The 13,929-nt window shown below is 38.6% G+C and overlaps 1 protein-coding gene across 1 annotated transcript; it reads right to left on the bottom strand.

The window, feature by feature from the left end:
- Positions 1-4,144: 4,144 nt before the first annotated feature.
- qrfprb (pyroglutamylated RFamide peptide receptor b) lies at positions 4,145-13,117 on the bottom strand. The gene is made up of 6 exons (XM_085466460.1): positions 12,586-13,117; positions 11,216-11,374; positions 9,933-9,994; positions 9,195-9,430; positions 7,148-7,245; positions 4,145-7,018 (listed from the first exon to the last, which is right to left on the bottom strand). The coding sequence occupies exons 1-6, from the start codon at positions 12,950-12,952 to the stop codon at positions 6,621-6,623; spliced, it is 1,320 nt and encodes a 439-aa protein (XP_085322586.1). The 5' UTR covers positions 12,953-13,117; the 3' UTR covers positions 4,145-6,620.
- Positions 13,118-13,929: the final 812 nt, after the last annotated feature.

Consider the following 13,929-nt stretch of genomic DNA (forward strand, 5'->3'; position numbering starts at 1 on the left):
CAGATCAAAGTTCAGTCCAGTACACCGGTAAGTACTTGTGTGCTCAGTAGTTAAAAGAATCATTCCTGTCTCTGTGCTATCAGGAAATAAAAGGCTTTTGGAGTGCTATAATGGAAAATACAGTAATATGGTCAAAATGCTTTTTGGGGCCCAGCTGGCTTGTTTTATCCTTTTAACTTGTCATTGGTTGTGGCAGCCTTCGCCAGTGAAAGTTCTTTTAATCTGAATGCAACAACCAAAGGTTTGTGTTTAACCTTTTTCTTGCCCATAACAGTGTATGCCAGTCACGTTCTCTGATTCATTGGAAACTCATCTGTGAACTTCAGAAGACCCCTGGAGCTTGCAGGCGAAATCTTATCGTTTTATCTCCGATGACCAATTACGCCCTCTCCCCTCCCCTGCTGTGACTTTGGGTTAACACTGGAATCCTTAATGGCTTCCATGAATAGAATAATTGAGAACTAATAATAACAGAATTTATTGTCTATATGGGGTAAATATTTGATATTTAAAAGACTGATTTTAGGTGGCATATTCTTTTTGACTCTTCAAATATAACTAAGCACTTGCGTATTTCATATTGCTGCAAGGCATCTGTTAGTTTGCTTAGCATTACAGGTGCTACAGCAAGATATCAGGTTGAGCTGAATTCTGATGAGTCCCATTAATAACCTCTTTCAGAAATGTTTGCCCCTGTGCGTGTGTCCTTAAGCACATAACTACTCTGGAAGAGAAATTCTGTTCTTTTGAGTAGAAGGGGAGGAAAAAACTGAAACATCACAATAAGGTTTAAACTGTCTCACTGTTCATATTCTTTTGCTTAGATATTCACAGTAACACAACACATTTTTTAACATTGCTTTTCTTTCTTTTGAGATCACAAGTAGAAGGTGTTTCCTTTCTTCAAGCAACAGGTGAAAACAAAGTAGTTACACTTTGATACCCAGCCTGTTCTCTCCAGTATTATTCAAACTGTCTAAATTTAGCACTGAAAAGGGTGGGACTTAAGCATAAAACTTAATACACTGCTATGAAAATTACTTATTTTGCTTCTAAATCTATGTATAAGCTTTTCAAGTGCCTAAAGATGCAATTTAAAATGTTTTTTTTTTGCTAAGTTGTCTGCTGTGTTTAATTATAACCATGGTTCAAGCCTTGACTATAGAGCCTTATGTATGCTTGAATGATTCATAGGTAAGTGTTAACTGGTTCAACAAACAATAAGCATTCCTCCAGAAATGTTCAGCTTCATGGACTGGACTATAAAAGAGTCAAAAGGGAGCCAGTGTCCTAAAACGTTTAAAAAACCTTTCGAACTATCCGGTCTTTAAGTGATGACGTGACGAATCCTACTTCCGGGCCTAAAGTAGTCTGCGTTTAATATGGCTTTTGTGTTGTTAACATGTTTAATGTTTTGTATTTTCTTCTATTTAATCTCAAAAAGCTCCTAAAACAGTCAGTGATCACTGTTGACCTCCCTCGGCTTTTATTACCACTAATCATTTATTTAAGCTCAGTTTTTAAAACCTTACGATGTAACTACAGCCCAGCCCATGCAGCAGTATATGAATGACTAACCTCGTATTGTGGATGGATTATCTCAGTTGTTCTCCTGACTGAAGTCTGGTCCGTTTACAGCCTCCTGCCATGCGATTACATTTGTTCCTGACTACCGAGAACCCTCACGTTAACTTTTATCGAGTGGAAAAAAAGTTAGCTTGTTTATAGCTAACATAGCTGTGTCACTAGCGGTCACGTAGCACATCATTATATACCAGCTAGCCAAACTTCAGTAACCCTACAAACGTCACTGCTGTTTAGTTTTCTGTCTTCATTTATGTTGGAAGTGATAGCAGAGCTGTACGTTTTAATTTGTTTCCAAAACCCCACAGTCAGGACATGCTATATTGTATTTAGATGGAAGCTAGAGAGCTAACTTCCTGCTAACTTCTAACTCCGTTAAATGTCATAAATTCCGTTTTCACGGATGGCTGGATGTTAAACTCAATTGTTACACCTGGTAGAGCAGAACGCTGATCATTTTATTAAAGATGAAAGACTTTAGACAGTTTTTCAACTCTCAGTAATGCCACAGTGATTGTTTGATATATGGACCTGCAGCGGAGTTTAGGCCCAGACACGGCTAGTGACGTCAGACTTAAAGACCGGATTGCTCAAGACCACTTTAAATTTTAACATTTGAAATTGCTCAGACTCTTTGGAAGCAAAAACTGGAAAAGATGAAGTGGCACAAGACTTTTTTGCAGTACTGTATCAAAAGTGAGTTTTGCTGTCAAAAGGAATTCTGACTCTAAAAAAATATCCAGAGACCTGGAATTTACAGAAAGAGCTCTTTAATGCACAAGAAATAATTCATGAAATAAGCAGTAATCGATCCGGTCTTCTCGTACACAAATATAGCCTGCTCATGCTTAAGTGATAACATGTCGCAGTGAATTCCCGTTCACTCCTTTAAGCTTCGTCTGGTAACATCCTTCAGTCCAGTCACGGTCTTTTAAATGAACGATGGGTTGATTGTCAATGAAATCTTTAAATCCTGCACAGTTGTAAAAAGTAAAGTCAAGCTATTGTTACCAGCACAGACTACTTACCACAGAGCGCTTTAGTAACCATAGAGAGGAATATTTTACTACATCAAGAGCATAAAATACTACTGCTTATGTGAGCTTTCTCTCCAAGAGCTAAGATTTGACAGACATTTATAGCCTTTTACTTCAAAGCCATAAACTACAGGATAATAAGATATAAAGTGGAAATACTACTGAAAATGAACAGCATATTTCTGATCTCCAAAGAAAAACAGCAGGGGCTTTCTCCTGATTTACTCTTTTATTAATCAGAGCATTGCTCAGTGCTGTGTAAATTTGTAAATCAAGAGGTCCCATGACACAAAGACAGTGCTGTTTCAACAGCTGAAATGATTCAAAAAGGCTGCAGAACACATCAAAATTAAAGCATCATTAGGGCCCAGCTGTTTAAACTAAACATAGCTTTAAGCACACACGAAGCATCATCCAATTACATTTGATAATCCGGGCAATCACAATCAGTCAAAAATCAGAAAAATACTAAAACTGATGCAAAGCCTGAACTTCATGCTCAGAGAACACAAAAGGCACATGCTATGCACCTTTAGGCGGCTATCAATGGGATTCACCAATAATTCATGTAATCTGAGTTTGATAAAAGATTAAAAGGAGCTGAAATCATGTGTTGCTGTATGCTGCTGTAGGAGTCTTTCCTCAGAGTTTAATAAGCGTCTCCAGTTTCACAGATTTAACTACAGCTGACACGTTTGCAAGTGGCTGCAAGGAATAAACACAATTTGAGCTCCTATTAAAACTTTTCTGAAACCCTGATTTGATTCTGGTGAGCACGCTCATATGTAGCATGAAACTTGTGTTTAGGATCGTGGATTGTGCGCATCCTGTCATGCAAAGGTTGTGTGTGTTAGATAGTAGAAACGGGCAGTTTTATATCCAACATGTTGTCAGCAATGAGATAAGAAGGCTGTCTGATTGTTCAGTACCACTGAGGCGGAGAGATGCTGCTTATTTACAGTAGTGCACTCTATTGCAAATTTTAGCATGATTCATGAAAACTCAAAATGCATGCTAAAAGTAGCATATTGATAATATTTTTAAAACTTCCACAGTTTCACAACAGTACACCGGTAAGTACCGGTAACAGCCATGGTTTAAGAGAAGCTAAGCTCCTCCCCTACCCGGGGCTGCACTAAAGACTAAGCCTGGTCTCGTTGCAGACCCTGTCTATATACAATACCATTATCTTCCGCGCTGACAGGGATTATTTAAGGCTTTGGAATGAAATACTTAAAAACGTGCAAAGCAAATCTAGGCCAAATATAGATAACCTAGAAATATATATATATATATATATATATATATATATATATGTATATATATATATATGTATATATATATATATATGTATATATATATATATATATGTATATGTATATATATATATATATATATGTATATATATATATATATGTATATATATATATATATATATATATGTATATATATGTATATATATATATATATATATATATATATATGTATGTATATATATATATATATATATATGTATGTATATATATGTATTTTCCCTTAAGCACAATTGATGAGCTCCAAGACAGAAAGTTTAACACCAAAATGAACAGGTACTTAAACTTTAACACTAAAGACATCAGAGTCGCAAAAATATTACACAGACCGACTTTACAAACTCTTCTGTTTGTGTTTTTATAAGAAGTCCACAGTCACAACTTGTACCTCGCTTACTCGCTCGAGTATATCCAGCAGGTTTAGGCTGTTTCACTCTTTTGAACATCTCATTCTTCCACAGTCGGTGATAAAATAAAAGGCAGACAGACTTTCTGTCATGATAACACCTCATTTTGTTTACATTCATTGTTCAGCATTCAGTATGCATTTCTAAAACTCTTCAGACGGTCAACAGAACAACCACTGATCACTTTCTTTGTGTTCGCGTTTGCATTGCTTTTTGCACAAAAAACATCAGCGACTACAGCCTTCACACATTACATTGTGAATAAATGTGGAGTATGTTTTACCCTCTAAATGTTTTACTCTGTCTGCATCACTTATAAATGGAGTCGATTTGGCTTGTAGTCCAAAGCACTTTGAGTCATTAAGAAAGCCTTAAATTTATGACCACCCACTTCCATTCCAATTTTCATTGATGTTGTCAGATGGACAGCCATTTAGGAAATTAAATATGACTGTATGTTTTGTTAAAATACGCTTTGCAAGCTTATTCAAGTGCTATTGTTCATATTTTCATCTATATTCCTGAAAGCAGAATTCTGTTTAGTAGTGGCTGGATAAGATAGAAGATTTAAAATGGCTCACAGAGGGAGACGTGGTGGACAACAGAAGAGAGAACCTTTTAGATTAGGGCAATTATAATGGATCATGGTGTAAACAATGGCCAGTGAGAGACTGAACTAGGGATACAGCCCAGTCTGACTGTTCCACAGTTAGAACAGTTGTGTAAACTGTGATTCATTCTGTAAAAGCATCAAAGCAAAGCCCATTGAACCCTTTCCTGCTGTGTTTCTGTGACTTAGTTCCTGTATGATTCTGGTTTCTACAAAGAGGGGCAGATCTGTTGAGGGCCAGCAATGTTGTGGGGATGGAGCTGGACTCCCTCAAGGTGGTGTCGGAGAGGCGGATGCTGTCCAAGATAAAGACAATGTTGGATAACACCTCCCACCCACTCCATGACATGTTGGTCAGTCACAGGAGCTCGTTCAGTGAGAGACTGAGATTACCGAAAAACACCACTGAACGACACAGGAAATCATTCCTGCCTGTGGCCATCTCCCTGTACAACGCATCCACTTAACACACTGTTTGCTGCTACAACTACACATGTTTCTTTTCCAAATATTTATTTATAAGTGACTTATGTATGTATGTATGTATATATATGTATATATTGTACTATTCTTAGTTAGCGTATTGTCTGTCTTGTCTTAATGTTGGTTTAAAATGGAGCACTGTAACAAAAAATAATTTCCCCCAGGGATCAATAAAGTATTCTGATTCTGATTCTGATTTAACACGTTGTGCAGATTTCTTCCAGTTATTAAGACATAAGGATGTACAACTTCAAATGCTGACATAATGTGTTGTGCATGTGTTGGGTTTGCCATGTTTGTGTGTTCTGATTGACGCACCCGTTGTTGTGAGCTCAGACGAAGATTATTTTTGTATGCAGCAGCAACCTTGCAAAGCAGTGTATTAAGACAGCCGACAGTGCGAAGAGGTTTGAAAATTAGTATTCATCCCTTCATGTATTGTGAGATTTAATCTTATTAAACTGTACAGTGGCTATATTTACTTTCTTATGATTTCACCTGCTCAGCTTATGATTAAATAGTCCAAAATAGGCTTACACACATTCTGTGATATAATAAAAATTTGTATCTAAAGGATGGTGACTCATGGAAAGAGGTTAATCTCTGATCTTAAAGGTTTTCAACTGAATTAACCTGAAACGAGGTGTTTTTGCTGACTTGAATGCAAATGCAAACTTAATGCGAATTTAGCTGTCGGTGAAAGATTAGGCATCTCTTCTAAAAGCATAGCTCTGCAACGTCCTCTACATTTTCATTTCCAAACAGTTCCTGCTGTGCCGTAATACAATTTCAGATCATTTGGGGTGACATTGAACACTCGTGCATCATTATGCTTTCACGAAGAACTGCTGAATGTCCTCCAGATTTTAGAGAAAAGCGGAAATGATTTCTCAGTAGGGTCTGATCACCCTATACTCAGTTTATAGTTAAAGTGTCTCTTTGTGATATTCATTAACAATCTTTCTTCTGCGCTCCTGACCAGCATGGGAATACATTCCCTAACTCCTTGCTCTGCAGAGATAAATTATCAAGCTGTTGGACTTTTGCATCTTTCAGCCACATCAGTGAAACCTGAAATCACATTTGATGGCCTTGCAGCTGCTGGCCCCAAGTGAAAATAATTGACAGCAAGCGTGGCAATCCAAGGTAAGCAGTTAAAACACCTCAGATCCGGGACAGTTCCTTCTCATTTTACTTGAGAGGAGCTGTTTGCAGGGAGCTCCGTTTGAATGGTGGAGATTTTCTCTCCCATTATTTCCAGGGACCTCTCTCCGTGTGATGACGTCGAAGGGCCCTTCTCTGCTGAGTGCGGCTCCAGGCTATTGCCTTCGTCTGGCTCCAGGAAGGCTTCTCTGCTTTGGGGTTTGATGAACTGCACACTCAGTCTAGGCGCCGCCACAGCACCACTCTGCTGGGTAGGCTTTCGAACGCAGTGGGAGAGGGTGGAAAAGCAACTCTTCTTGAAGTTCTCGTTCATGAAGGCGTAGACGATGGGATTGTTGAAGCTGTTGAAGAACCCGATGGCCTGAACAGTGGCGATGATCATGTTGAGTGTGACTCCGTCGTATTTGTTCTCCAGGTCATCTGGAGGACAGGATAATTACACATAAAGAGGATTGAGGCTTTTAATAAATGGAAATGTGCACTTAAGCAAGATCTTTTTTTATTTACTCCTGAAACCACAGACCCCTTAATGCACCAGGCAATGCTTACAGTATTCAAACAGCATGTGGACTGTGTGGAAGGGTGCCCAGCAAATTGTGAATAGCAGAACAATGGTGATCATCATTTTCACAGCCCTTTTCTTTTTCCTGTAGAAGGTTAAAAAAAAAATCAAAAAATCAAAATCGTTATATAAAAAAATGTAAACTACACAAATGTAACACGTCTTATTGCAGGGAAAAAGCAGGTGTGACCAGGAACATTAATCATGGCACTCTTCTTGCATTGGAATGTACCAGAGAGATGCAACAGTGAGTCACTGTGGAAGTGAGTCTGTATTTGTGTGAATTTCTTCAAAAGACGTAATCACCTTTAGCAGCAGTACCTCGAAGAAGCTGTTTTCTGAACTCTCACATCTTTGTGGAGAAATTCTAGCCTATTCTTCTTTACAACGTTGTTTGAGTTCATTGAGGATTTTGGATATTTGTTCCTGCACAGCTCCCTTAAGGTCCCACCACAGCATTCCAGTAAGGTAGAGGTCTGAACTTTGTGCATTTGTGACACCTTGAGTAATTTCTATTCTCAGCAAAACTGTTGGAGATTTGCTTCTGTGCTCGGGATCATCGTACTGTTGTATGACCCAGTTTTGGCCAAGCTTTAGCTGTCGGATAAATGGCCTCAAATTTGACTCCAGAATACTTTGGTATACAGAGGATTTCATGGTTGACTTGATGTCTGTAAGGTTTTCTGATCCTGTAGCTGTAAAAAAAAGTCCAAATCAACCCTCCATCACTGTTTTTGAAAGTTGGTATGATGTGTTTGTTCTGATACGCTCTGTTTGCTTTTTGCCAAATGTGGTGTTGTGCATTACAGCCAAACATCTGTGCTTTCTCCTCTGTGCAAAGGACATTATTTAGAAATTTGTGCTTTCTTTAGATGAAATCTTGGAAACACTAACCTAACTTATTTTTAGAAAGATGAGTTTTTCTCCTGGCAACGCTTCTACCAAGCCATATTTATCCAATCTCTTTCTAATTCTACTGTCATGAACATTAACATTTAACATGCTAACTGAGATGTAGCTCCTTGATCTTTTCTAGTTTCCCTGAGCATTGCACAGTCTGACCTCGGGTTTCATTTGCTGTAAAGAAATCGGCACTGTGTTGACACACCTAAATACTTTAGAACACCAAACTGCCAAAACCTCAACTTTTATAAGGTGCTCGAACATAGCTGATAGTCAGTTAATCAAGTGTATTTGATTAGCAGTACTTGGCTGCTGCTTGATCTCTTAATTCTGATGGAAGCTTTAAAGTTTTACTTAGAGTCCTATAAAAGCTTTCTTTTTCACAATACAATAAATCTTTAATGAACTCAGCCAGTATCACATATTGCAGGTCCAAACTATGCTACCTGGTGGCAAAAGTATCTTAAGTGCAGTGCCCTAACGATTCTCCTGGCCCTAAATGTATAAACATATACCCATTTCAGTCTCTGCCTTTCACATGTTCTCTCCACAAGAGCAACAACATTGCTCAAATGACTAATAGTTTATGTCCAGGAGAGTAGAGTGGAGTACAGCGGAGAGCAGGTGTTGCATCTTCTTGCAAACCACCTGTTAATGTTAGTTTCAGTCAGTAAAGATAATGTTCTGTCCTTCCCTTGAATCTAACTGTAATTTCTTTGGATTGCTGTCAGTCTTGCACTGATATTAATAGCGTAAAATGAACAACTAACATGGCATGCAAGTAGATGTCACCTAATCTCCTTATTTTTTAAATACAGGTGTTCTTTTTCTTCTTCTTTCTTTGCTTAACTGTTGAATTAACCAAAAAAATAAAAAATAAAATAAAAGTTTATAGTTTAAATTATTATTATTTTTTTTTGAAGAGCAGGTTCATTTCTTTTTGTAAAGATGACTAGACCATGCAGCAAGGGCAATAATGCAACAACAGTGCCCCCATTCTTGACCTTCCACCCTCAACTATTGACAGTTCAGTTCTGTTAATTGGAATGCAAACAAGGCCAAACTGAAACGAAATGTCATCTACAAATAAATATGGCGGTTAAATATCTCCATCAGACTTGTCTAACCCACCTTGATATCTTACTGATCTCCCTGTGGTTCATGGTGCTGAGGACTGAGGCATCACCCACCCTCTTGCGGATCCACAACTCTATGCCAATGCATGTGTAGAGGAATAGCATGGCTGCCAAAGGGAGCAGGAAAAGGGCCACCATGATGAAGGTGGTGTACGCCTGCCTGTGAGTCACCGAGCTCCAGCTCTCCTGACAACACACATGGTAGTGATCGTACAAGAAGTCGTACTTCACCTGAGATATGGAAAAAGAAAAGCTTTTAGTCATGGAAGAACGGTCAAGACAGCTGAAGTAGGTCTGACTGACAGGGTGGTTTTTATCCAATGCTTTACTACATTTGATTCACACTGATGCATTTTTTTTCTGACAGGTTTGGTGTGCCAAGGAGGCCATCTGATAGTAGTAGGCTTCCCTGAGAGGACATAGCATATGGTATAATCATGTTATGCCATCCCACCAACTAAAAATTATTACTTTTACAGCTTTAATAAAACCAAACCCCAAACACAAGATTAAAATTAGGGTAGTTTAAAATTTTAATTAAATCTCAATTAAAAAGCATCTATTCACAACATTTGTGGCTCTGCTGTGAGTGAATTTAGAGCCTGATTCAGGTGGAAAGTTAAGATAAAGCCAACATGTCTTTTCATCTGTTGTGTTCAGAGGGATTACCAGGAATGTGAACCTTCTTCAAGCTAAAAAAGGCAATCTTATGTGTTTTTTGAAGGGCACTTACCTTTAACTGTTGCACAAACAGCATTGGTGAGCCCACTATCACTGAGGCAATCCATACAAGTCCTGCAAGAAACAAACAAGTATTTAATACCATCAAATAGAAAACCTATAACTTTAATACTGTCTGCTAAGGCATTTCAAGGAGAGCAACTTTTTAGTGACAAACAGCAGTCGCAGTAGCCCTATAATTAAATACCTCTCTTACGTAATTCATAATCTGTCAATCGTGTGCAATCTCTGTGAGATACCTGCATTTTTCTTTCTTCTTTATTCCAATAATGCAAAGCCCAACCCATAACACCAGACATTGTATGGCATAATGTATTGACTTTTTTAGACATGGTTTAAATTTAAAAGGAGTATTTCTTAAAGAGGGTGGGTGGGTGGGGTGGGGTGGGGGGTGGGTGGGTTGTTACTTAACCCCACTTACAGACCTGTGACCAATTTAGAATAACCACTTAAGAACAAAATAATGGCAGGCAATACTTAACCTTCACCACTGAATACTTGTGGGAATTTATTTCCCCTAGAAACTATTTAAATTAAACAGTCAGGATGTGATTGGTGTACATACTTTCAGGTTTAACTCAATAGGTTTAAGGAAGGATTTGTATTAACTGTTGCTGAATTACCGATATTTTTATACCCTGTCCCACAGGGTACCCATTTTTAGATATATAGCCTAAGGATTATTTTTTTAATACTTGGATGAAAACTCTTTACAGTCAATGACTGCCAGAGATCTAGAACCCATGGACATCACCAAATCCTGCATTTCCTTCCTTAAGATGCTCTGCTGGGACTTTGCTGCAGCCATCTTCAGTTGCTGCCTGTTTGTGCTTCTTTCTGCCTTTAGTTTTGTCTAAAGTAACTAAACACAATGTCCTGTTGAGTTGAGATAAGGTGAGCCCCCTGCCAATTGAAGAATATCCCATTTTCTGCCTTCATAAGCTCCTGGGTTGCTTTTGCAGTGTACTTTGGATCATTATCCATTTGCGCTACAAAGTGCTGTTTGATCAATTTTTCAGCATCTGGCTGAATCTGAGAAGAGTGTAACTAAAAAGATTTCACACGCATGTTTGCTCGAGAGTAACACTTGCTTTATTTGAATCTCTGATAAGTGTCTTGTCAATTTGGCATGCAGAATTCTGAGCTTTGCAGTGTAGGCAACACGCACATGTAAAACCCCATGTATTTCTATCTGTGAATCAGCATTGCTGCGATATTTCTCACATAACAGAGGATGCATAAGTACAACATGCCACTCTGGTAAACAATCAATACCTAGCATCTTGTATGCTCTTCTGGACGAATACTGCCTCCTCATTTTCAGTGGGAATACAATACCCTGGTATCTCTCAATAGCAATGCAGGTCATTGTTAGGATGCCTGTCACTATGGCTGTAGTCTGTATGAATGGAACAGTCTTGCAAACCAGAACCCCTGCAAGTAAAAAAAATAAAAATATAATAATGAATATAATGCAGCATGCAGAAGAAACATTTTACAAATTATGATGACTATTTATTAAAATGACAAGCTCAGACCTGGCTATGTTCTTGCTATGATAGGTTGTTTGTCAGCTTTTAACAATATTTCTGCAGGTCAGTGTTAAAAACTGTTTAATATATCAGCTCCCACTTAGTAACCACATGCTGATTTTTAACATCAAGCCCAAGAGGTAATGATTCATATAGTGTTTTTAGAGGTTGTAGATTTAATGCTTCATATCACTGAGAGTTAATACAGTTATGTACAAGCCTTAAGATACTATAAGACATTGAAATAACACCCTATCACACTGTGAGGAGACAGCACTTTAAAGACTCTGCAAATAGAATCACCCCTTTTAAAAATAAAAAGCAACAACAACAAATTGTTCTAGTTATATCCATTATCCAGTATTCATTATATTCAGTATCCATTGCATTAAATAAATGTTGATATGAGCATGAGCTTTCATTATCTATGCTGTAACAGAAGTGGACATAACAAGAAAACAGTCTGTAATTTTAGAATAAAACATTATAAGTGTGTTAATTTAATTATTTAAATGTTCACATCGACAGCCACTTATCCACAAATACTTCAGTGCATGGTTTGGGGGACTAAATATGATCAACTGGCAGTCTGGAGCCAGCGGTGCTTCACTTGCCTCCCGCTGTGACTCCCTTCAGGTTTCTGACTCATAACCATCTGGGTTTTTTTTTTTTTTTAGCCTTTAAGAGACAGGAGGTCTTTATCTGCCATTTAAAGGCATTAGCTCATGGTGGGGTTCCAAGAATCTCTTTAAAAGTTCATTCCTCCGAGGATGTTTTTCCCACCCTGTTCTGACTCTCTCTGGTGCCTGAAATGTGCACATTTCTTTTTTTAATGTGCTGCTGTACTAGATTTCATTCATTGCATTTTTGAAGCTGTACTGTGGCTTATAGAAAGGGACATCTTTCTGAGGTGCAGCATGTGTCATTATTATTCAGCTTGTGCGCTTAGTTAAAGTCATGGATAATCCGAGGTGTAACCTAATGGCACATTGTATCCCCTCACAGCAGCAGTCTCGCGATTTAATATTTAAATCTTATTCTTATCGAGAAAACGATCCTCGTGCCTGACGTACTGTTAAAAAGTTGGTGGCTTAATATAAGTTCATAACTCACCGCCGAACCATTCAGAGGAGATGTTCTGCAGCAAAGTAAACGGTATGCAGAAGAAAGTGATGAGCAGGTCGCTGACCGCCAGAGAGCAAATAAAAATATCTGTCGCCGTCTGTATCGTCCGTTTCTTCACAATTATGTAGATGACCAAACTATTTCCAGCGAGAGCCAAGACGAAAATAACCACATACATGATCACGAAGGTGGTTTTGGCGCTGTACGGTAACTCGGGGATGTAGACGAGCGGCTGGATGTTGTAGGCGTTGATAAAGTCCCGACGGCTCAGGTTGTAGTACTGGAGCATCTCCTGCAGCACTTCAGGAGTTATTTTAGTGGAGCCCTGCCCCGAATTTGTCGAAGCTGCGGCCATCCTGAACTGTGTCCTCAACCTTGAGACGAACTTGGCTGCACGGGGAAAGTAAAATAAAGAAATCAATCAGCGGGAGCTCTCAGCGGAAAGCTGCTTTTTTAACCTACAGGTGCGCATCTGGGTGTTGCTGCCTCGCCTCGTTCATCCACCAGACCCCGATGCTGTTGCTGCTGCTGCAGTTATGTAGTGCTCCGTGTGCGCGTACGGGTGAGTGTGTGCGCCCGCCCTGGTCAGAGGACAAAGTGACAGGCCAATGGACGAAGTTGTACCATAGGCTCTCTAAATGCCTCTATCCTCAGATTAGATCGTTTAGTCCTGTTAAACTATAAATACACGCAGTTTAAAACAATTAACCCGTCTATAACTTTCTCTTTTTAGTTAACACTCCATGCAGGGTGCTAATTAAGAAAATTAACTGGACATTTTTCAAACCATTTTGGCAACTCCATGAAGCAAACTAGTACAGTCATTTGCAATTCAGTGAAACCCCATATTTGCTTGAAAATAGTTCAAAGCCAACACATTCATTGAGAAAAACTGTATTGCTTTGGAAATTTGATGTCAGAAAAAGATTTCAAAAAACTTTAACACGGTCTTGCATCACATGCATGTGTTTTTCTTCACAACATAGTAAAGGCGTTTGGGGATGGAGCAAACCATTTGTTGCTTCTGGAGTCTTTTAAAAGTAAATACGTCTCACCACTCACAAAGACTGCCTGAGAAAATAGCAGCCATAAGACTGCAAAGAAGACCAGCATATATTACTTACGTTACAAGCCATTAAAAATAATGGACAGTTACAAAAAATCTCTGGAAGCAAGGAAAAGAGACAAAAACATTGTTGAATAGCTGTTATCAGTGAGCTCTTCAGACAGCAGTGCATAGGAGACAAACATAGCTGAGTGGAAACAACAGTATCTCCTAAAGCACACTTCTGAGGAGTGTTGTCTGTAAACACAGTTTACCACTGCATTCAC

This window comes from Copadichromis virginalis, linkage group LG8, assembly GCF_057382275.1.
Source record: "Copadichromis virginalis isolate Kocher_CV1m ecotype Utaka linkage group LG8, C_Virginalis_male_GT1.1, whole genome shotgun sequence".
NCBI classification, from domain to species: Eukaryota; Metazoa; Chordata; class Actinopteri; order Cichliformes; family Cichlidae; genus Copadichromis; species Copadichromis virginalis.

Coding starts and splice junctions, on each gene's coding strand:
- qrfprb (XM_085466460.1), bottom strand. CDS start 12,952: ATGGCCGCAGCTTCGACAAATTCGGGGCAGGGCTCCACTAAAATAACT. Junction 11,375..12,585: donor CTCCTCTGAATGGTTCGGCG/GTGAGTTATGAA, acceptor TTTTACTTGCAG/GGGTTCTGGTTTGCAAGACT. Junction 9,995..11,215: donor AAGAGCATACAAGATGCTAG/GTATTGATTGTT, acceptor TGTTTCTTGCAG/GACTTGTATGGATTGCCTCA.